Below are 25,649 nucleotides of genomic sequence, written 5' to 3'. Positions count from 1 at the left end.
CGACATCTGTCGGAAGACGTAATGTTTACCGGGAAGTTTACCTAGGGAGGGATTGTATGCTCTGAATGCTAGCTTTTTTCCACTGTTGTCTCAAAGAAACGGGTCAGCACTCGCCGTTTTCTACTTCTAACTAAAAACTTAGAGAAAGTGAGAAAGTATTTACTCAGAGCAAAGGTCGGAAATTGTTTTTTACGTGACTGTTAATTAAAACGCGAGTTTCATTCATGTGAATGAATGGGGAAAGTTGTTTTCGAGTTCTGGATGGTATAAAAATGAAAGAATTTCATGTTTTCTACTAGATCCAAGCAAGAACATTTTTGAAGCGGAATAGTTAAAAAAAAATGTAGCCCTGTTTCATTCAAGAGAATTTATAAATAAAAATATATAAACAGGACTGTAGGGGGGAGGTGGGGCGGTGTTCAAATGTTTGGTTTATTATTGAAAAAATAACGCGAATTTCATGTAATGGTTTCAAACCACTTTTTTCCAAAAATTAGATGTCCGCATTTGGAGTTATAGTTGGTGTACTTCTCTGAACCAACTTTTTTTTTTGGACAAAAAAAAAAAAAACCCTTCAAGAATGACATCTATTTTATAAAATGTAGTACCCCCTTTAAAATTTTTTTCACCAAGCACAATACTGCATATAAAGTGGTAAACAATGAAAGGATAGTCTTGTCACTGTTTTTAATCTTGTCCAAGGCTTAAAATGTCTGCTCAGTCATAAAAAATGAGATTTAAAGTTCGTTTATCTGTTTTAACTTCAAACAAACTGGAAAGGAAAGTTGTTGTAGTAAATAAAACGTAAATACTCTTAAAAACTTGACCATGGAGAGGGGTTGGACGACCTTTAAGCGTCATCATTTGTATGCTTTGTAATAGTTAGAACCAGCCAGAAAGCACCGAGTAGTAAGAAGTTTGTTCTCCGCTATTACAAAATACAACAAACAGCCTATTACAAATGATTCAAATGGGGCCGTGAAAAGTAAAGGGGTGTAAGTGCACTTTTTAAAGTTTCAAGTAAAACGAGTTTAATTTTCATATCCTTTGTAGGCTTTCATTGAAATTTTTTCCAACACCATGCTGGATAACAGCATCTACCTGAGCTACAAGTACAATCTCTTGCCCCAAAACAGGCAAGAGGTTCTTCTTTCTTTGTACTGATTATCTCCAAATTTTTAATTTTGCCACTTACATCCCTTTGCTTCTAAAATAATTCACTTTCTCTCCGTGGTTCAGATTTAGCTCTGTTTTATTTGATTTATTTGTTGATTAATTTTAGAAAAGAAAAACAAAGATGCCATGGAAAAAAAAACAAAAAAACAGCAGATTAGCAATTTATGTTCCGATATTTACCTGGATAAATGTTGGGAATAATTACGTTCTAGCATTCCATGCATAGTTTACCGAACTGACGTTTGGATCCAGGAGCAGCACAAGATTAAACTTTTGGGAGGAGGAAAACCCTCAATTTACCGAATAAAACTGCGAATTCGACCTAATGATGAAGTAAGAAAGCACAAAAACTCACATGTGAGGAAAAGAGACGTTTGGCATCATTAAAGAGAAGCAACAATATTTCTGAATTTGCCGAATCGTTAGAAAAAAATTGCGATCATGGACATTTTTGGGAGATCGCATTAACTTCTCGTGACCTTCCATAGGAGTCTGGATCGTCTGCATAGTTCTTTTTTGGAAGACATGCTAATTGCATTGATCACTCAGCACACAAAGTGGACTGCAGATAACAAATAATAATAATAAAAATAATGATGATAATGACGCTGATAATAATAATAATAATAATAATAATAACAGTAGTAATATTTATAATAATAATAATATTAATAATAATAACAATAGTAATTTTTTTAACAACAATAATAATGATGATAATAATGATAATAACAATAGTAATTTTTGGAACAATTATAATAATAATGATATGTAAATATAAGAAATAAAAACTCCTGTTTCAAAAAAAAAAAAAATTGTGGACTTTGTTACCAACATCACATTTCCACAGCAAAACTGCCTGATGTATATATTTTTTAAGTATCTACTGTTGATATATAACAGGGTAATGTTCAAGACATAAAAACTAACTTAAATACTTCTGTAGTGTTACATTACGAAGAGCTCATCTGTTTTGTGATTTCTTATATGTTTCTCCATTTTTAACTTAACGCGGTATTGTGTTAGAGTTTTATCAAGAGTTAATTTCTTTTTAATCGGAAATGATGCTGAGTGAAAAAAATTAAAAAAAAAAAAAAAAAAAAAAAACAAGTGTAACTTCCTCTATTTACGCAAAAGCTTCAAACACTTAACCGGAAATTAGGTGTAAAATTAACAAAAAAAAGTACGCTAAAAAGTTCTGATTCGCTCCAAAAACTACATTCAACCTGAGACTCATTGACTGTTGTCACTTTCCGTTTTTCATTGTCCTTTAAGAGATAATAGTATCTTAAGCTGTACATAGGCGATGATAGTTCACCACCTATATAAGGCAGAACAAATTCGTAAGGGACATACGTCATTTGAACTAGCACAACTACGGGTAAACATGCCAAGTCACTTATTTTTTGTAAGTATTTGAATTGGTTTGTAGTTTTATTTTATATAGAATTGTTGAGGTTGCTATATTTTACAGCTTTTGAATACCACAGGAAGAAAAAATTCGAACTAATTGGGACGATAAGTAGTTCGGATTTTCAAACTGTTCGGATTTTTGAAAATAACCAAAAAAGTACAGTTTTGGAAAATAGTATGCAATTTAACCAAACAAAGGAATTGTATAATGCGGTGTGCATAACATACAAACAGGGCCGGATTTAGACTTTATGGGGCCCTAAGCATTTTCTGTTATGCAGCTCTATTTGTAGCCCGGACAGCTTTTCTGTCGGTGGCGAAAGAGGCAATGTTTTTCAAAAAAATTTTGCACTATGTTTGTCTTTTTCCTGCGATACATAAAACCATTCTTTTACTTTTTTGTTCTTTCTCTTTTAATATGTTGCCAGCTGTCTTTTTTGAAGTGACAATAAGAGGGGAAACGACATCATGAGAGTGATGTAGAGCTCCTCTTTAAGTGGGGTACAGAATATCCCCCCCTAAATGGGGGTTGTTCGGAGTTCGTTCATCAGAAGAACGTTTTTAAAATTCGATACAAAATTCTATATTTTGAAATCTTATAAGAAGCAAAAGTAACTACAAAAATACTAGGAAAAAACCTGGCAAATAAGTTTTTTTTAAAGTTATATTAAAACCCCTCAAATGCGGACACCCCTCTTATGCGGACAGTTTGTAATTCCCCGATTCCAAGTCAAATAACATTATTGAATCCCTGTCCTGCGGACACCACTCTATTGTGGACAAAAAATTTTTTGTCCCATTAGTGTCCGCATAAGAGAGGTTTTATTATTTTGAAAATTAAGGTAATACACAATAAAAAATTGTTATTTGGTCGTCAAATCAATGACAGAGCAGTTGACAGAGAGAAAGAGCGCGGGAAGAGAAAAGACAATGCATTGTTACTTGCTCACATGAGTTATGCTAGGAGTTCGAAGACTTATTTAATTATTTTCGAGGACTTTAGAACAATTACATTTATTTAAGGCCCCTCATTTGCACTTTCCAGTCTCTGACATTTTAGTACTTGATTGTATAGTTTTACATTGTTGTTCTAACTTTGTAAGAAACAGCTATTTTAAGTTTAAAAAAAAAATTAGCTATAGATTTTTTCTCATTACAACTTTTTTTAAGTTACAAGTAGTGCAGAATAGTGGTAGACTAATGTTTTATTTTCTCCGCAAAACAGATCGACAGTATGCAGTAGATGTAAGATAAACGTAAGCAATACAACGGAATTTCCAAAATACTGGGCCAAATAATTCGGGGCTAAATAAGTAGCAAGATATGAAACATGTGAGTCACGAACATTTATCTCCAGTAATATGTCACAGAAACGTAAGAATCATTACTGTTTACATTTTTGATGCGGGATGTAGCAAGGAGCTGAGTTTGACATATTTTGGCATAGCTACCCCCTATACCCTCTCATTTTTTAGAAATTTTAAAACTCTAGGTTCGTAGACACACTCTTTAAAATTTTCAAGCACGTGAAAATAAATTTTATTTTTTCAAGCACTTTTCATTTTTTTATGTAACGAATCCTGCAATTTTTCGGGAATTGTTGCCTCTAACACAGTGAGGGCTCTAAGTAATAGCTTGTTTAGCTTATAGGTGAATCCAGCCTTGCATACAAAACACACCGTACAGTACACAACATGACAAAAATTAACTCTTATTGTTTACTGAACATAAAGGAAAATATTTACAGTACAGGGGCGGATCCAGAAATTTTTGTAAAGGGTGTCAAGTTTACGATAAAAGTGTCAGTTATGCAGGTGTGCCCATCCCCACAAGGGTGATAACGTTCCCCCTCATATGCTACGGACCCCTCTCCTCGAATTAGATCAAAACCCTTTCAAATGAACCCTCCCCCACCCTAAATTTTTCAGTGACGCAACCTGTGCCATGAATCATACTATCCAAAATTTTCATTTCTTTTGGCCGGCAGGCTAGTCACGCTACCGTCAGTTTTGAATATATGAGATAACAGTTATAAAATAGTTGGATATATTTGCATACACATTTTATAGCACACACAACACGCTGTTTGAGTGCTCTGAAAAATCTCTAATTAGAGGTATTTGATTTTGTTCTATTGAAAATGAACCCAAAACTCAAACTAGCGTTAGCCCAGTAAACGAACTCAGTCATATTCTTTGAATTTCGACGCTCTGAATAGAAATACTTTGCAGAACGGAAAAAAAAAAGATTAACATTAGTTCCATGCACGATTTTTTGGGATCTAAAAATTTGAACTTCGATAATAATCATGATAAGATTCTTGTCAGAGGGGTGTCAGCTGACCCTTTGACCCTCCCCTGAATCCGCCTTTGTTACAGTACTGTATATACTCTGTGAGGAACCATTTTACAGTAATTAAACTACAAATATTGAATGAAATTCAGAAAAATGCAACCGATTTAACACAAAGTTGAATTAATGTGAAATAAACTGCTCTACATATTCCTTATCGAGATATTGATATCTCTTACCGCTTCATCTGAAAATAACTTTGTTTCATGACTAAAAATTTTTACCGTCGATCTTTCTTTTTCGCTTACTCTCATTTCCCATATGGTGAAATCCGTGCCATTTTGATGGAAAATATAATACTCTACCTCTTAGTTCATATACTATACTTAGTTTCATTTTTTTAGTCATTGTATGCAATTATTTATTTCACGAAATGTATCTGTCCCTCAGCAATAGTCGTGCTGTTTCATGGGCTATTCTTCATGGGAGTGCGTTCGAATTTTTGACATTCTACTGCATTTGTCGTTGTTGTCGTGTACCAGATAGGCTGCAATTTGGGTTGCGCTGCTTCACTTTTCCAACTGTACCGTAATTTGGTGTGAAATCCGACTTCTACAGTACACGCATGCCATAGGGACCCGTTTATAGGGTAGGCAACCATTCACAGCACAACAACATATTCCCACAAAGAAAGGACAAGCACAGGAGAGAGAAAGTACATCCATGCCCGAGCCGGGATTCGAACCCCGGACCACCTCATCGCAGTCATCCTCCTCTGACCACTAGACAGTAGACAAGGCTGGTAGCACTGCATTTGTAAATTCGTCTTTTTGTAGCAGTAAAGTAGCGTTTGGTTTTCACCACCGAGAAGATTAAAGAGGTCTTTTTGTTAGAAAACATTCACGAATTCGGTTGGTATGCATGCTTCATCGGGTTTGCAGCGAAACATTATTTGTGAGCCAAGAGCGGATCCAGAAATGTTTCAAGGAGAGGGTGGTTGATTTTTTAACTTACATTTCACTATGCATCTGATTGCTCATGCTTGGGGGGGGAGGAGGAGGGCTACCTCAGCATTTTTATCTAGAACATCTTAAATATAGAGATTCACGCAAGGAAATCCCAAACCTATTCCTTTAATTTTCCGTTGAAAGAGGTATTCTAAAATTGAATTTTAGAACTTCAGTTTCATAATAGTTGTGGAGGAATTTTTCGAAACTTCCTTCCTCTAACATCATCGATGGTTGCCTAAAATTGCGCTTCTTCAAACTTCAGTTTCGAAAAATTACCGGAGAAAAGTCACTGAGCGCGTTCTTTCTCCAAACACTACCTAAGATGTCTACAATCGCGTCTTTAAGACTTAAATTTTGCGAAATGCCCGAGGGAAGGCTTCCAAACGCCTCCTCCTAACATTGCAAAGATCCTCTAAAATTGCCTTTTTGAAACTTCAATTCCTAAAAGTTTATGGGATTGAATTTTCAACCCCATTTCTCTCCTTAACGTCATCAAAAATGGCAAGGCGTATCTCAATTTCTGTGCTTCGACATTGTTTTTTTTTTATCTAAGCAGGAAACAGTGGAAATAGTGTAATTATAGAAATTAGCTAATGGATACTCATTTGAAAGCACGCAGTTAGACATATTTTTTTAGTTGATACATCTTTCTCCTTCGTTCTTGGCACATGCTTCATGCATAAGGTGGTAGTTAATTTTTTTTACCCACAACACGGAGCATTAAAGAGTTTTAGGCATGTGTATTGTATATATTATCAAGAGTTACTAAACGATTATTTTAAAAAAGTCGCTTTTTTTTTTCAATGTTTATGCTTTTACAGAAAAGAGCAGAACTGAACTCTTTAGGGGAAAAAAAAAATTGGTGTGTTGTTTCCGTCACAAAATCTTTTTCTACAATCTATCTAAGATATCTATAATATATTTCTAGGTCTAGAGTACCTATCTTACGATTCACTTATGTAATCGCTGCTAAAAAATTCTGCTATTACCAAGAACGGGAATATTTCGATTGTTGGGAAACAACAAAAACGTAATTGATTGGCTTAAAATTTTTGACACCAATGACAGCCCGAACAACGTTTTTCCTTTGCATTATTGGTGCGACATTCATAAAAAACATCGAAATATTTATGAACATTTTAAGTCTTGTAAACTCAAACAAATGCTTTATTCAGAAAAGTGAATAATACATCGTGTGCGTTTACTAATATATGTTTAAAATATTTGAACTGTCTAAGCAAAGTCAATACTAGTAACAATAATGATAAAATAAATGAATTATTAAAAATATCTTAATTTTAAATTAAGTAATAAAGATTGAGTAATTCTTAGCTTTAAAATATAAAACATCAAACATCAACTAGACTATTTGTAGTATATGTTTCTCTATTATTGTGCGTAAATATTAAAAAAATTCCCTCCTCTGATACTTTCTCTCTTTTTTGGAGCCATTTGTGATGGACTCCTTTGGAAAACCGAGATGATCTGCGTTACTATTCGAGCCTTGAGAAGAGTTGCATTTATTCATTTTTCATCATGATAAAATTAAGACTTATAGCTCTCTTATAGCTAACTATTTAAAAATGACTAACTTATAGCTCTCTTACACCGACTGTTGTCCATCTTCTCCAAGTGATGTAAAAAAAAAAAACACTATTTATGTGTAATTTGTTTTTAGCAAAATATTAATTAATATTTTGAACCCAATCTTCTTTAATTCTAGGTAGTTTTGTGCAGTGTTCATAAAGAGATTTGGAAATGTTTTAAACACACTTATAATCACTTAAAAAATTCATTTTTTCTTCTTTTTTTCAGGCTTTTTGTCTCGCCGCTCTGATGACTCTAATCCGAGGCCAAGCACTTGGCTTAGGAGGCCTAGGCTTTGGTGGACTAGGCTATGGAGGTCTGGGCTATGGAGGACTAGGCTATGGAGGCCTAGGGTATGGAGGTCTTGGATATGGTGGATTTAGCTACGGAGGTCAAGGAGGCAGCATTGCTGGAGGACGAGGCATCGGCATGATGGGAGGACGAGGCATCGGCATGATGGGAGGACGAGGTATCGGCATAATGGGAGGACGAGGTATCGGTATGATGGGAGGACGAGGCATCGGCGTGATGGGAGGACAAGGTATTAGCATGATGGGAGGACGAGGCATCGGTGTGATGGGAGGACAAAGTGTTGGCATGATGGGAGGACAAGGTATTGGTATGATGGGAGGACAAGTTATCGGACCCATGGGCGGCATGGGATACGGAGGTGGTATGGCTGCCCCCATGATTGGAGGTGGAATGGGCCTCCCAGGTGGATTTATAGTCTAAATGAAACGATATTTTCGGAAATTCTGGTTTTTGTTGTAAGAAAAGCAATAAAATATATTTGTTACGACGTTATATTGTGTTATGACTACATTTCTGTTTGTATTCAGAACGATTTTCATTTATTTATTTATTTATTTTGTAACTACGTGACTCTAAATTGTTTTCCTTCTTACTTTATTCCATATTCGTTTGCTTGTTGTTCGACGATATCAGTTTCTTCGCTCGTTTAGTCGTTTAGGTTACACGGCTTGAAGTAGCCAAGCCTTGTAGTTCTAAATAAATAAGTACTGCGTGGGACAGCAGATCTCAATTTGTACTTAAATTTTAATTGCGCACATTTTATCATTTTCCTATATCAAAAGTTATTGTTGATAAACCACAAATTATAACAATACGTAAATCAAATCTTGAAAATGAGTTTTTTTCCCTCCGTCATGAAACGAGAAAAGTGTTCGATTACGCTATTTCTCTGAAGCAATCGAACCCAAAACTAATTACCGACATTACTCCTGCTGACCATTCGTATAAGTTCATTTGAACAGTGAGTCAGTGCAGTCAGAAAGAAAGGGGTTCCCCTCACACAGACATACTGATATACAGACAGACACACAAGCAGACTGACTCTTTCTTAAAATCTCCCAACATATTTCGCACAGAACCCCATAGAAAGACAAAATACGACAAAAATTGAAGTATTTCACGAATCCAAGTTTCTTTTTACTTCTGCAACATATCAGATGCAAAAAAAAAAAGGAAAAAAAATCACTGTGGATATACAGTGAAACTCATGTAAGTTGACCACCTGATGTGCTCTACTTTAGTGGTCAACTTATAGAGGTTGGTTTGTGTGATACAGGACCCAGGACTAATTCTGCACCTGACAAAAGCGTTCACCTTAAACAGGTGGTCAACTTTACACAGGTTGTACTTACGATTTCACTATATCACAAAGATTTTTTAAAAATGTAGTGCTGCCATCTACAATATGTTTCTGCAAACTAAATCACACCCGAGGAAAAAAGTCACTGTTAAATATGTGAAATACACCGCCAGCTCAGTCATTTCAGCCGAGGACTGCAGTTTCGTAATTATTAGCACTCATCAACGCGGCATAGGAGCGGTGTATTTCACGTATTTCTGCTTTAACCCTGGTTAATGGGCGGTAATTTACTGAATATACTGTTAATATATATATATTTTTTATTTTTAAATAAAATATGAAACATACAATAATTTTGAAAAAGAAAATAATAAAATAAATAAACAAAATAAATAAGTTGAATAAATAAAAAAACTGACTTCAAAGCTGTAGCTGAAAATTACTCTAAAACATAATTTTATTCTTTGAACACTACCAATACTACTTTTAAACATATATTTTGAAGTCGGCGCAAAAACGATCGATAACGTTTTCCGTTTGCATTTTACTTGAAGACAGGTGCAGGGACGGACTGGGACCACTTGGACAAGTAACCCAAGGGCGCACATAGTTTCTAAAAAACAAAAGTTCAACATAGATTTAAAAAAAAAAAAGCTTTATTCATTTTTTTAAAGGTTTTGATGCGCATTTTTAGGCTGGTTTACGCCTGGAGCATAAAGTGTTAATGCCGCATATGGAGAACTCTGAACCTCTATCTGCCGCACAAGAAAAAGCACCGTAATAACTTGGTACTTGTATTGTTTGAAATGCTTACACCAAAATCTCATTTTAAAACGTTTTTTGAGGGGGAAAAAAAAAGAGTCATCTATTATGATTTATCCTGTTCACTTCTATTTGAATCTTGAACATGAATTTAAAATGAATTTACAGCATGCAGCCCAGTACGAAAAAGCGCAATATATCCAAAACACGATGCAAAATCGATGTCATATAGGAAAAAAAAAAAAAAAAAAATAGGTAACTAACTGTTTTTTAAGCTAAAAAAAAGTCAAGCATTAGTAAGTGAAAAAAATAGGAGGTGTGTGACATGTTTAACTGAAGAATAATCGGTAACTATCGAAAAATTTAATTTTAAGGTTCTTTTTAAAAGAAGTTAAGATTTTTACACAAAATTCTATATTTTTTCTCTAGTAAAATTACTTTGTTTTCTCAAGGAGTGTTCGTTTCTTCTCTTAAATAATATGGAATGTTTTTGGAAAAAATATTATATTCAGTCCTGGGCTGGTGTGTGTGGGGGGGGGGGCACTGTGCGCGATCCAATTCCGGACTGCAGAAGATCAAATACTAGACCGCCAAAAATATAATTTTTTAAAACATCGTTAATAACAATTACTTGATTCGCTATTGCAATGTCCCTCTGCGCCCCTGTAAATGAATTATGGCTCTCCGGGGATGAACACATTTCCGGGGAGATTGCCTGTCGGTTTTCACTAAATCAATTTTAATTCAATTTAACATTTAACGAAATAATTTTGTTTTAGACAATGGTTAAACTTCCAAATCTAGACTCTATGCCCAGCCTGCTCAAGAAACTTAACCTAATGTCCTAGCTGTCCAAAAATAGGACCTTCTAGTTCAATGATCGGGACATTCCATCCGTAGAAATCCGCTGGATCTTATGTCCGTTGGACCTTCTGTCCGTCGAACCTTTTGGATGTATGTTTATATTCTACCCACGGATCTTTTAGTTTTGAGCATTCTGTCCGGACCCTTACTGAATCACGCCCCTAATGCATGATATATCCCAAAACACTCACAGATGTGGGTTGAGATTTTGCCGGGAAAATTCTTTAAACATTCTTTTAAATACAGTGTATAGAACCGATTTTTTAGATTTTGCCATCTTTTTGCGCAGCTACATCTTGAAAAGTTTCATTATTTAAAAGTCCTTAATTAATTGCGACGTTATTGCAAAGTTTCGCGGTGCCCCCGTAGAGCCTTCACAGCTCCTCTAGAAGGTACACATTTTGGGATTCTTTACTTGAGCCTTACTAAGATACGCCCCTAATGCAACTAGCAAAAAATTTCTTGCATCAACCTTGACTGATCTTGAAATTATACTGATGGAGTCAATATTTACGAGTTTCATACTGCATAAAGATTACATAAAGATTAAAAAGCAATATTGCAATAACAGCACATTTGCAACATTGTATTTATCTTAAAATACCAATATAGATATTACATTACAATGCTGATGATGTCGTGTCTATGATAATGTACATTTATATGGCTCCGAAGCTGTCTTAGACAGCCTTCGCAACTTCGACAGCCTTATATGTATAGAGTAGGTTCACTGGGTCTTCTAAGCCGATGTTATATTTCACAGTAATATAAGTTAATCGTGTTCAAAATCCCATGTCTTCTTACTTTGGATCTGTTATCTATTATTTGGCATATTATCTATCCCTGTTATCGATTTTTTGGCTATTATGCAATTTTTCCACACACAACTCAGTTTGCACATTTTGATCATAGCCAGAGTGCCAAATAGGTTCAGATTGTTTTAAACTATGTGTTGCTCATCTCATTCACCAAACTGCCTTTTCGTTCAAACAACCAGGAACTTGATTTTTTAGTTAAAACTCTTACGTTCTCTCTCCTCACTTCCTTAAACGTAGACAGTACTACGTATGTAGCTATGTGTATTAAATTGTATCATCTACTATGTATGTTTGCTTCTGTCTTTATGAGTATGTCTAAATGAACCCTGGAAGCACACAACTGCTTTAAAAACGTTGAAAAATCGTTACGCATTCCATTGAACAACGTTAATATCAAACGTGTTTTCAACGCCAATATGTCTTGTAGTTAATGCTGTTTTGAAACCAACTTTTTCAGCGTTGAAAAAACGTTGCCGCATACCCGTTGAAATGACGTTACTATCAAACGTGTTTTTGACGTTAATATGTCTTGTTGTTTATGCTATTTTTCATCTATTTTCAACGTTGAAAATACGTTGTTATAGAAGGAAATATGCATAAATATCATCTCTTTTCGACCAATTTTTCTGGGGTAAATAGAAATAATACAACGTCAAGTAGCACAAATTTACAGAGAGCGGCTTACTTTTGTTTTGGTGCTACAAGGAACCCCCTTTTTAATACAAAAGAGTTCAGCCTATAGAAGAATTGACATCCGGAAAAAGATCTTTTCATCCGTAAAGCTCAACTCTTTTGCATTAAAACGGGGTTCCTTACAAGCCCGAAACACATGCATACAATTCTCTGTAAGTTTGTGATATTTAAAGGCCTGGTTTCCAGAACGTTTCGCAGTGCTGAAGATCGGCGCAACGCTTCCTAGGAAACCATGCCTTTACGTTGTGATATTTTCTTTTACTTTCCAGCACAAAGGTATTTTTTTATTTACAATTTTTTCATGTTTATAAAGTTCAAAATGTAGAAGTATCACTTATTTTTAATCAATTTTTGCCTTGGTTAAATTGTTTTTAATAAAAGGTGAATATAGAGAGAGATACCGCATTTTTTAATGATTTTTTCTCATTTAAAGATTGGTTTTTAATACATAAATACATTTTACAGCCAAATTAGCTTCTTTAAAGAACGCAATACAAAATAGTACACAATATAGAAAATTTGCCTATAATGCGGTGTTTCCTTTTTAAAAATGTTTTTCAGTTTAAAAGAGTATATGTGGCAGTAGACCGGTCATTTTGAACTTTTCAAAGTTATGCCGAAACACAGCAAAAACTTTTCAGTAAAATTTTACAACAAACAAGACTTGTTTCCTGGAGGTTGGAAAGAGCTGTAATAGGTTAATAAATTTGATTTGTTTACATATTGACTATCTCAACTTTTTCTTTTCCATATACTTTTTTTTAAAATTTTACAATCGGGAATTCCAGCGTCAAGTGCGGGGCAATCCAATGCGATAGCTAATATTTTGATTAAACGTACATTTTTAAATCTTTACATTTGATATACCAAGATACTCATGACACGGTATCATTTTTGGAAAAAAACTTTGTTGCTTAAAATTTAATTTATTTGCGTGCGTCACGTGGGATTAATGGCACAGTGAAAGGGGGGGGGGGTTGGGGGCGAAAACACTTTCCAGAGTCATTGGTTTTATCATAAATGCAAATTCTAATACAGTAATTTATGCATATGAAAGGGTTGTTTTGATCAAAAAACGCCCTTCAGAAGGGGACTTTTGATCAAAAATCCTTTCCAGGAAGTATATTTCATCAAAAAAAAAAAACCCCTTCAGAAGGTATTTTTCATCAAAAAATCCCATCCAGGAGGTTTTTCTGGCTGCGCTGGTACGTGCGATACATAGAAAGTTAATCTCTTGTAGTTTGTTGTATGTATTATACTTAATGTATGTGCTCTATTAATACAGCAATGACAAAACAAACGGCGCCTTTTAATACCTATGAGGTTCCAACGTAAAGGAAACATATCTCATTTGTTGCGAAACAATAATTAAAACCGTTGAAAAAGAAATATATACGTCTTTATTTCACTGAAAGCGGGCATTTTTTCCTTCACGTGACGGTTCCTATATTTCATAAAAAAAGAAATAATTTTAAAAGTTTATGACGAAATCTTTGGCTTAAGAAGTCAATGTTTTTGATTTCTGCAGGAACAAAATTTTGTTCATTACCCTTTTAAATTATTACTTTTGATGAAACTTATGAAGCGTCAGATGCAGGACAAAATAACCGTCTTCCGTGGAATGACCTAATAACTAAATTTCTGATGTAGATCATGTGAAGGGTACAAAATTAAACTAAATTACATTTAAAAAGTCACTATATGCTAACGATTCATCATGATAACCAGATAAGTGTTCTCTTACACGCCTTCTAAAAAAAAATGATAATGCAAAAAAAAAAAAAAGTTGCAGAAAGCAGGTCTGGAGTGCGAGAGTTAAGCAAAGTCATAAAAACATCGTTTGTAAATTGGAAGATGTGTTTTGATAGCTTATTCATTTGCTTTACTGTTGTAAACTATTGATATTTTGTTTTGCGTTTAAAATTCATATTCCATGCAGTGATCCCAATCCTTCATCTAAATTTTAGATAAAAACATGACAGATCACGCAACCAAGCAATTAAACTTTAAGTAAGTGCTATCAGCGAAAAAGAACATTTCACCGATCTTTGCCACATAAGTGTAGCAAACGAAGTGTTTATTAATATAGCTTATCATTCATACTTATAGTACATACTATAGCTACTACAGTAAAACCTGTTAAGTTGTAAAACCTGTTAAGGGCGGACATGAGACCACTCTTGTAAGTTGACCACCTGTCTAAGTTGACCGCTATTTTCCGGCACAGAATTAGATCTTATCATATAATTCAACCTCTATAAGTTGACCACTAAAGTAGTGCACCGCAAGTGGTCAACTTTAATAAAGTTATATATTTTCAATGTAACTTTATTAGTTATAACCTTGAATGTTTGTTTTTCCCTTTTTGTATGCTTAACAGCCATGTAAGTAGGGTTAATTTCCCGTGCCAAGCGACCTGGATGTTTATAGAATCGGCGTTTGCCAAGCACTTTTATTCTCTTAAAACGTAAAATAAAATAAGTGGTCATGAAATGTTTTTATTCTTTTATCAGATCGTTGATCATAAATATGTAAGGCACTGACCTCAAAAAGTTAAGGTAGTCCATGCTTTTTGAAGCTTCTGTACTGTTCACAGACGAACGTTGGAGAGTGATTCAAGACGTCTACTGATCTAGAGGGAATAGCGCACTAGATACCATCAATCGAACACTGTTAAAAGATCACAGTTATAGAGGTGGTCGAATCATGGTTTGGGCAGGGATCTCGCTCGGTGGTCACACTGACTTGCACGTGTTCCATATAGGAACTCTGACTGGTCTGAGATATCGGAATGAGATCCTTGATCCGTATGTTGGCCCATATGCTGGTGCTATTGGTAATGACTTCATTCTAATGGACGATAACACATGACCTCACCGAGCTCGGATTGTTGAGGAGTACTGTGAGCAGGGCCGGATTTAGGGGAGGGCAGGCGGGGCTACTGCTCCTGGGCCTTCACAACAAATGGGCCCCCAACAGTAAAATTTTTACAAAATATCCTAACATTCACGGGTCGAAAAAATCGAAAATATCGGATATATACATATATATCAAAATATTCGGATCTATATCAAAGTATCGGATATTTTCGAAAATATGATGATCTTTTTGAACCCTGATTAGGGGCCTTCACTCCTTCGTTGCCCCGGGGCCTCCACACTTCCAAATCCGGCCCTGACTTTGAAGATCACGGTTTGGAACGAATGGAATGACCAGCTCGATCTCCAGACCTGAATCCGATAGAATATCATTGGGACTATATTGGCAGACAGGTTGTTGCTTTAAATCCTTCTCCAAGGTCGTTACATGAGCTGGAACAAGGCTTACTATGTTTCTGGTCTTTGCTTCCTATTCCGGTGTCCGACAACTTAATAAACAGCATGGAAAATCGATGCCGCCAATGAATTCAAGTTAGGGGGGACACATCTCTTATTAGAACCAATTTTTGTTTTGTTCCTATGACATTTCACTACATAATACTGTGATGATCTGCTTTCTTCAAGAATGGACATTCCGCAAAGATTTTTCCACAAAGATGGACTTTTTTTTTTTATAAATTGCTTTTGCAATAAACTTACACAACTTTCTATGACGGATTCAATAAAAAAAAAACTATTTAATGCACATATCTTCCCAATTTTTTGTTTCTACATCCATTCATTTCCAAATTAGACGCAAAAAACCGGTTGTACCTTCAATTTTTGAGCCCAGTGTAATTCACAACTATGTGTCTGTAATAGTTGGTATGGTTTCTATATAATTATGAATCTGAGAGCGAGCTAAGCTGCTAAGAATGGAATCATCATTCTCATTTTTTAAAACTGTTCCTTAATATATTCTGCGTCTTGTTTTTGTTATTGTCATACCATTACCATTAAAGGACAAGAAGAAACATGGGAATATGGATATACCTTTGTGAGGAAAAGTAAAAGAAAATATCACAACAGTGTTCGTGTTCTTCAACTCTAGTTAAAGTAATGGCGGCTTGTGAGGTAAATAAACACGAGAAAAAAGTTGAGCTGTAGGTTACTGCTGCTTTACAAATCTCGACAATGGTATCCAAAATGCAACGTTACTACAACGTAATTTTACTCACTCGATTTTCAACGCAAAACGTACTGCGATATAAAAACGTTGTAAAATAGTTAAAAGCGTAACTTAATGAATATACAACGCTGACTACTAATTAAAAACGTTAATGAAATGAAGTATGCTACCTGTGAATACATATTGTAAGGCTTGCGAATTTTCTGAAATGTTCAACCGGGACAGCGGAATACTCCCCCCCCCCCCCTGCCAACGTAGCGATTACTTAAAAGGGTCCCACGCCTGGTTGTATTTTTAGAGTGTTTTAGAGTGTAGTTCATTCTCAATACTAAGAATAAATGGTTACTAACTATGAGGTAATAAATAATACTTATGATATCTCTCAAACCAAATAGTAAACATTTATGGGCAATTAAATAAAACTAGAGACATCACAGTAAAAAAAAAATCATTGTATCAGTAACCTTTTTCTTTCATATGAGGTTAAAAAGACTGTATTTTTATAAAACTATGCAAAAAAAAGTTATAAACACATTTTTTGTAAGTTTTATAGGCAAATTTGAACAACGCTACTTAGTGCCCATGCGTCGTTGTATAAACGGCTCAAAAAGTAAATCCCTTTTTTCACTTAGAAAATTAACTGTTACGTCTACAATCTTATTTTTTTATTGAAATTTAGTTTACATAGGAAGAGATTAGACCGACAAAGAAACTTTAAACTGTTATAATTGTCTTTTAACAATTTTTCTTAAATTAGGCATCATACTAATGTATCATCAGTCGCAAAATTGTATAAAAGTTTGCACTGCTTAAACAAAAACAAACCCAAGTTTATAAAAAGTCATATTCTCTTCATTTATGATGATATCTTTAATATTAATCCCTTAAATATTTAGAAATAGTTGAATTTAATTATTTAAAACTTTAAAATATGTAACATCAGTCACAGTAACATCAGTAACATTTCTCTTTTCGGTAATAAACCTCAAACAAATTGCACAAATGCCATTAACTGCTGCAGAAAGGCAAAAAAGGAGGCGAGATAATTAAGAAATAAAGGAAAACATGTTAATTACAAAAAGTAAAACAAAGTAGAAGCCAAAAAGAGTGGACGATAAAAAATGAATAAAATAATTTTAAAAACCTAGCATAATTACCAAAGTTAGTTCAGAATAGAACTAAAAACAGAAATAAGATGATGAAGTAGAACAAAAGTAGAACAAGTTTAAAGTGTTGAAGTCACAGGTTTAAATTATTAGCTGCATTACCCTTCTTTAAAATAATGAAGCCTTGGTAAAATCTGTTAGTTATTCAAAGCGCTCTTTGTTTTATCTTCACAAAGGAAAACTGCAGCCGTAAAAAATTTTTCCAACATGGAATTTGACAAATAGATACAACTAATTCTGAATGTAATACATTTGAAAAAAAAGTGCTATATCATCTATACAGAAATATTTCTGAATGTCACAGCTTCATGCAAATTTCAGTGCTATCGCCATCCGACTTGCACAGTCATGTTATAAAGAGTTATATTTGAGTAATATCTTTTTTAATTCATAAGCTGCAGCAAGTGTTTAGCAATAACACTTTTTTTGTTTTTTTGCAGTTAAGGAGGGAATCACTTCCAGCAGAGAGAACATGTTCCAAAATTGTTGATTGCAACTGGAGAACGAGTTCTTGAAGAATATGACTAAGAATTATATCACGAGAAGTTAGATGCAATGAAATTAAAAACAAAGAGTATTTAGTAATTGTCAAGATTCAAGCAGAAAAACATTGGAAATGGCCTGTCAATGTGAAATGAAATTTATTATTCACATGAGAAAGGAATAAAATAATTAGCTCACTAGATGTAATAAATGCAAGAGGACTTTTTATTTTATGAAACACATCAAAAATATAACTTTTAAAACTTTATAAATGTACTTTTTCTTGTAATTTAAATACAATTTTAAACAAAACATGTACTAATTTCATTTTTAAGGAGAAATAATTTATAATTGCAGTAATTTATTGTAAATGTAACATCAGTCACAAAATCTTTGTATCATCAGTCGCGGGGTTTAAATAATTTTTATATTTTCCGTTTTTAAGTTTTTCGAATAAAACAAAGTGTTTTCATCAAGTCTAAAATCTCTACTTTAAGGGGAAAAAATCTGTTTAGATTTTACGTTATTAGTTTGAAGAGGATTTCAAATTGTATATAAGTCAATTTTCTTAATGTCTCTTCTGCGTAACATCAGTCACGTTTTTTTATTCCCCTTAATTTCACATAAAAAAATTTCCTAAAGTCTGAAAACAAGTGTGGAGGCAGTGATGTACCATATCATGATATTTTAGATCCCTTTCAGGAGAAACAAAATTTAATTACAAGACAGTACTGAATTTGTAAGTTAAAAATAGAGTCAAATTGTAACGTCAGTCACCGTGGACAGACCCTTATGTTTATTAATTCTAATACAAATTCTGTACATTATTTTAAAAAATCTTTTTACAGATTTGAATCGCTGTAATATATAGAGTTTTGGTTACTGTGTCACAGAATCTGAGTTAGTCAATTTGAAGAAATAAGTTGCGCAATGTTTTCGGCAATTACCTCAACCATGACGTCTGAAATTATATTAAGAAACAACTTTTGGATGTGTTGTGAACTGGGATCTGAGTTGGTCTTTTCAACAAAATTTTGTATAATGTTTTTGGCGAACTCCTTCATTGTGGGCTCAAGATTTAACTGTGAAAACAAGCCTTGGAGATACTTCAGACCAGAACCTGAGTTTTTCATTTTAATAAATTCTTGCATAGCATTTTCGACGAATTCCTCCACTGTGGACTCTAGATTCAACTGGGAAAACAACTCTTGGAAATGCTGCAGATTAGAAGCTGAGTAGCTCGGAATAAATTTTTGCACAATGTTTTCCGCAAATTCCTTCACTGTGGACTCTAGATTCAACTGTGGAAATAAACCTTGAAGATGCTTCAGACTAGAATCGGAGTTGCTGGTTGGAATAAATTTTTGCATTATGGTTTCGGCAAATTCCCTCATTGTGGACTGAAGATTCAACTTTGGAAACAAACCTTGGAGATGCTGCAGACTAGAACCTGGGTTTTTAGTTTTAACGAAGTTTTGCACAGCGTTTTCTGCAAATCCTTTCATTAATGATTCCAGATTCAATTGTGGAAGCAAACCTTGGAGACTCTGCTCACTAGAATCTGTTTTGCTCATTTTAACATATTGTTCCGTAGCGTTTTCGGCGAATTTCTTCGCTATGGATTCTAGATTCAACTGCGGGAGCAAACTTTGGAAATGCTGAGAATTGGGAGTTCTCACCACTCGTCTTGGGACCGAGTTTGAAGAAAGTTGAGGAGTCAAATTGCTACTCAGTTGATTTCTTGAGCTGAGATTCCGCTTCTGACGGTTTTTTATGCCGATTTGCTCGCCAAAATCCAAGCTGCGTTTATTTATGGAAGGAAAAATGTTCCCAGGAAATAGATGGCTGGGAGATTTCATAATTTCTGTTGGAATGAAATCTGTAAACGGAACGTATGGTTTAACGCCATCGAAAATCAAACTCGAAGAAGACTTTTGCATTAAGCTCGGGAAGACCTTCTCAAATGAAAAGGGCAAGAATTGACCGGACGAAGTAGGTGAGCTAGGATTAAAATTGTGAGCAAACCCGATGCCTTGTGGAAAAACTGATGGCATCTGTCCAAGGGAAACTTGAAAAAACAGCGAGAATAAAATTGGTAATGAAAGAATCAACCGTGCCAACGCTGGATTAAGGACATCTGGAGCTCGCAACGACAACATTTGCATATCCTAGAAATAAAACAAAAGAAGGAAGAAAAATATTTTTCAAAATATGTCCAAGTATTTCATTTATTTTTCACTTAATAAAAACGTTTGAATACCCAATTTCAATTTTTCATGCAAAAATATATCAAAACGAGGTAAAACGGTAGGTTAAAGCAACCAATTAAACCCCGTTTTCACTTCGTCGCAAAAAACGAGGAAAAAAGGTATTTTTAAAAATAGACCGAAACAGCGCATTTATTTTTTATCTAATAAATGATATATAATGCATTTTCATGGAACATTATTACGAAATTGTAAAAACTGTAAGTATAAGGCACCCAATAAGAATCGTAGCCTTTCTAGTTTGTGAAGTGATTACGTAGATTTAGTATAAGTAGATACACAACTCCGTAGCGACAGCCACTGGCCCCCATTGAACGTGCGAATCTTGAAGTTTACGGGTAGAACCGTAAACTACAAGGCTGCAATCACTGATCTCTGGTGGATGTAACGCTATTCTCACCCTCGCAGGTAACGGCAAAAAGTGTTTGAACGCATGCACTTTTCGAGCGCTTGCCCGTCTACACGGTTGCATATGGAACCATTTTTTCGTTGTATGTCTATTTTTTATTAATATTTATTAATATCTATGAATGATTATAGATATGCAAATTCGTTTCTCACATAGTTTAAACACCTATCGGGTGAGTCGTATGTATTAAGGTAGAAGAATGTAACTGTCAAAGCTCATTCAGTGCTTGCTTAATGTTTTCAAAGTAGGTTTATCAGGATCTACTTTGACTCGACAAATAAATCAAGCGTATGGGAATCGTGCTGCGAGTGACTAAACTGCAAGGTTTTGGTTCCAAAAGTTCAGGACTGGTAACTTATCCCTTTGTATTGAGTCTTCCTCGCATTGGACGACAGCAAACCTCGGATTTCGAAATTATGAAGACAGTCATTGAAGATTATAGTTGCCTATGTGGTCTCTTCCCAGTACCCTTTTCCATCTCATCAACAGTTTAATTTTTGCTTTGTCTGTTACAATTGTATTTCATATGAAGATTCTGTAAGAATAACGATAAGACTTTCCTTGCTGTATTGTATCTAGTAAAGTCCTGAATCGTAGCTTAAAAGTAGTGACACGTCCATCATCTTGGGATTAAACGTCGCTTTTTTTCTTATGTCTACTGTGGTGCAGTAGCGTGTCTTGATTGAAATTTCTTTTTGATTAAATGTCAATCTACAGGCAAGAAGCACCACAATCAAGACACAAAATACACTTCTTCATCATAGGAGACAGAGGAAGAAATCGTCATCTAGCCAAAGGATGGCAGATGTGTCGCTACTTAAGCTACGATTTAGTATCTAGAAATGGCTTGGCTGCTTGGCTATTGGAAGGAATACGACGTCTAAGCCAAGTAACCAGTCATCAATTGCATTTATTACATAATTAATTCAAAAAGATAAGATTTCAGCATATGGAGTATGGTTTTCTAACATGAGATACTGTCACATATTAGCTCATAATAGGAATTATTCATGTTGCATAAAAAGTACCTCTGCTCAAAGTCAATAGCAGAATTACAATTTCACCTACAGTACTTGTAAACGATTTTATAACAAACTAGGAGTACCCGCCCGACTCTGCTCGTGCTATAAAACTAAATTTAAAAAAAAAAAAAAACTCTTAGAGCAAGTGTAAATTTCTCTTTCCACTCCGAAATAAAAAGAAAGATAATTTTGTCTGAGCTCCAAACATAGTCCATAAAGTAATTTTAAGAAAAATCCTGATATAAAGATTACACCTGTCCGTCAAAATTCTCTCGAAAGAATTTTTTTTTCATTAATTTATTGGAATGATTTTGTAAACTATATCACTCATTACGCCTCATTCATTATGCGTTGGGGGCCTTCGTGGCTTTGTGGTAGAAACTTCGCTTCCAATGCGGTAAACATGGGTCCGATAACCTCGGATGCTCTGAGTGGTGTATTTCCTTTCTTTACGCTGAAAATCCTTCTCATGTTGTCTATTTGTCAATAAATAAAAAAGTCCAAAATCTCGAGGCAATGACCCTCAATCCTTCCATTGTTATTAACTATGGACACGTAAACAACAACAGTAGTGTCATATAAGTTAAAGGCAACAATTTTTAACTTAATCAAAAATATCTTTTTTTTTTATAGCAATGAATGGACTTTAAAAGCCACTCCATCGCAGTTATTCCGCTAAAACGCATAAACTTTAATTTTGTCAACCTAGTGCGTGAAAAATTATTTAAATTAACAGTTTCTTATTGTCACTTCTCTATCACGAAAGTATTCGTCAATTAAAAGATTTAATTAATACACAATGTCACAAAAATATCCAAAAAGTCCAAAAACTTGGTTCAGAAAAGTGTTATTTCATCACGGAGCAGAAAATAACACAAACATTGAGGAAAAAGGAATAGAATTATTTTCTCTGTCTCGTTTTTCATATTTTAACAATGAAGTGCAGAGAAAAAAAAGTCAGCTGAAATGAAAATAATTTCACTGTAATCGCTTAAACCTTAAAAAAAATTTAAAAAAATAAAATAAAAAAAACTGTCTTTCCGTTACACATGAAATTGCTCTGAACTAAAAGGCATTATTTTCTCTATTGTAATTAAAATAGCAATGCTGTGGACATTACCGTACGCTATGGATCGCTGTAAAATAAAATCCCAACAAAACATAAATGTGAAAAGGAGCCAAGTTCGATCAAAATGAGGCTCTGGGTAGACGGTGTCACCGATAAAATAATTCAGATCTAAACGGATACCAAGTTCCATAGCTGTTCCTCAGTAGTTGGATTGTCCCATGTTTTCCAATTGATTCAGAAAACAATTTTTTTATTTTCTTTGATTCCGGATTTTAAACTTGTGGCAAGGTTTGGTCGTTAAAAAACAATTTCCAAAACATATGCCCACTCCAATTATACAGTAACTTGGCAAGTTTAAATCCGGGATCAAAGAAAGTAAAAAATTGTTTTCAAAATGAATTGAAGAACACGGGGCAATCCAATTTCCATTAGGAACTGCTATGGAACTTGTTATCCGTTGAGATCTGAATCTTGTCGGTTACACCGTCGACCCGGAACCTCATTTCGACCGAACTAGGCTACTTTTCACATTGATATTTTGTTTGAATATCATTAAGTTTTGAAAGCTAAATCATAGTAATGTTCTTCTTCACAATTAAATGTAAAAGCGCGTACAAATACAACTTCCATCCCCTCCTGCTTTTTCGATGCACTGGTTTCTTTTCATTAGTAATTTCGAAAATGTTTCGATAACTGCGGGTTTGGCGCTATCGTCAATATTATGAGCTATAACCTTTCGCTTCTGTCACTATCAGCAAGGCCATGGCCGAAATACATTAGCTCTTGGTCTTTGGCGTCCAAAAATTTGGTGATAATTGAGAAAATTGCTAAGTCTCTTAGTTTTCAAACTCTTCCCTAATTTCTACATTTTCCGGGGGAATTATCATAACGTAGATCGTAAAATATGCAGAATTGGCGAAAACATTTCCCCACTGCTTAATAATTCCGTGGCGCCAAGTTTGTGGACCTTTAAGAAATTAAAATGAAGCGAAGCTAAAAGACGTAACCATGGCAATGCGAAACAAAACATCAGTAATTTTAGTGAAGATTAGATTTATTCGATCTTCATTTTTAACGAAATTTCTAACCTTTTCAACGATATAAAATATTAATATGTGCAAGTAATTTTTCACCCCTTTAATAGCCAATAATAGGCAATTTACGCGAAATTGGGGCCTAAATTGGAATAAAAAAAGAGCTATTTATCGAATTTTTTTCGAACTACAGCCTACGTTACTCAGTATGAAAGCACCTTTCATATAGTGAAAAAAAATTTCAAATAGGTGCAGGGGTTCCGAAGATTACCTCGAACATATAAACACAAAAATCCGCCCTCTCTCTTTATAATATTAGTTAAGATGAGAAAGTACAAAAACATAAGATGTTCTCTCAGTTTTGACTAAAAAAGGTGAACTTGGATGTCATACTTGAAATCTAAGAAAAGGAAAATTTTGAACACAAAATTCATGCACCCATTATAGCCGACAGCGTTTTTATTTTTCCCTCTTTGTCCAAGGTAACCATAAGATTTTTTATATCTTGTTTACGGTAGAGCTCACCTCTTCCTTTGGCTACAATAGGGCGGTGATCGCATATTACGAAATTATCGTCTATATCATTTATATGCAGAGTTGTGACACATATGGGCCATGTTTGAATAGAGTACCAGTTAACCCGGGCAATTGATTTCATTACATTTGATGACGTAGTGGTCAACAAAATTCGACGTGATGCCAACAAAATTCGAAGCGAAAATTTCGCAAAGTTAATTAATTTTTCGATCTTTGCTTAGGGATTTTCCCCTGCCTATAAATTGGGTGGGAGGATTATTTAAAAAAAAGCGGGATTCGGAGTTAGAGTCAGAGATTTTATAAAACAGGAGTCGGAGTCAGGATCGGTCATTTTCCCTCTGTCTTTTCAATATTGTGTGTGGGCCTTTCTACCGAAAAAAGAACAGTTTTTTGCGCACGTAACAACTCATGTAGGGTAACAATCCCAGTAATTGGCACGGCACCAGTGATTGGCACTTCCAACAAAAATGTCCTAAAAAAAGACTCGTATCCAATTTTTTTAAAATAAAAGGCTATATACCAACTGAATGCACATTAATTTTAAAGATTATAACTTTAATTCATGTTACTAAATGGCAGCAATACGTAGGAAAGAGCAACAATTGTGGTTTGTGTCAAATCAGCCATTTTTGTTGCAAAAGCTTCTTTTCTGGCTTAAGGGAAGCATGCAGATAAATCCATTAAAATCTGACTTAAAATATATTTTAAATTTTTGTTGTCAAAAGTTTTGTTTAGTCGGAAGGTGTTACTTTAATTGTGTAGAAGTATATTTTCGTCCCTATTTGGAATTTCAAAGTAATGATGGGTGCCATTTACTGGTGCTTCAATTTTGCTAGTCCCCAGTAATTGGCATGTGTGCCAAGTACTGGGGAAATAGCGTCATTTCCGCGATAAAGCTGAGTGATGTGTCACTATCTTCAGTTTTTTTGCCTAGATTACGAATATGATAAAGAGGAAATTGAAATCGGTAACTTTTGTACAGTAATTTTCAAAAAAAAAAAAAAAAAAAATCATTAAAATCATCAATTTTTGAAGTTGCGGCTTTTTATCAATTGGAGTGACTTTCACCAGAAAAAAATCAAAATGAAAGTTAGTCAGTAATTAATTTTATACTAGGGGCTCCGTCCTCTGCTCGATTCGCTCGCTAACCCCCATTCGCCACCTACGGTATCTCAATGCCGCCTGCAGCGGGTGGTTTTTCAAGAGAAAGAAAACCAACTTGTTGCATTTGAGAAATAAAAAAGAGGAAAACTTATTCAAAAAAGTATGCTATATGAGCTTTTAATTATACTTGGGGCAAACCTAACTTGGTAGCATTCGTAAAATCGAAACTGTAAACCGAAGGATGAAACAGCATTAATTTCCATATCTTTTCCATGGAACATTCC

The 25,649-nt window shown here is 34.5% G+C and overlaps 1 protein-coding gene across 1 annotated transcript; it reads left to right on the top strand.

Moving 5' to 3' along the window:
- Positions 1–1,080: 1,080 nt before the first annotated feature.
- On the top strand, positions 1,081–8,210 carry LOC129220646 (acanthoscurrin-2-like). The gene is made up of 2 exons (XM_054855075.1): positions 1,081–1,143; positions 7,707–8,210. Exons 1-2 carry the CDS (start codon positions 1,081–1,083, stop codon positions 8,208–8,210), a joined length of 567 nt encoding a protein of 188 aa, XP_054711050.1.
- Positions 8,211–25,649: the final 17,439 nt, after the last annotated feature.

Source organism: Uloborus diversus, chromosome 4, assembly GCF_026930045.1.
Source record: "Uloborus diversus isolate 005 chromosome 4, Udiv.v.3.1, whole genome shotgun sequence".
Lineage (NCBI taxonomy): Eukaryota > Metazoa > Arthropoda > Arachnida > Araneae > Uloboridae > Uloborus > Uloborus diversus.
This window is presented reverse-complemented; position numbering and strand designations above follow the sequence as displayed.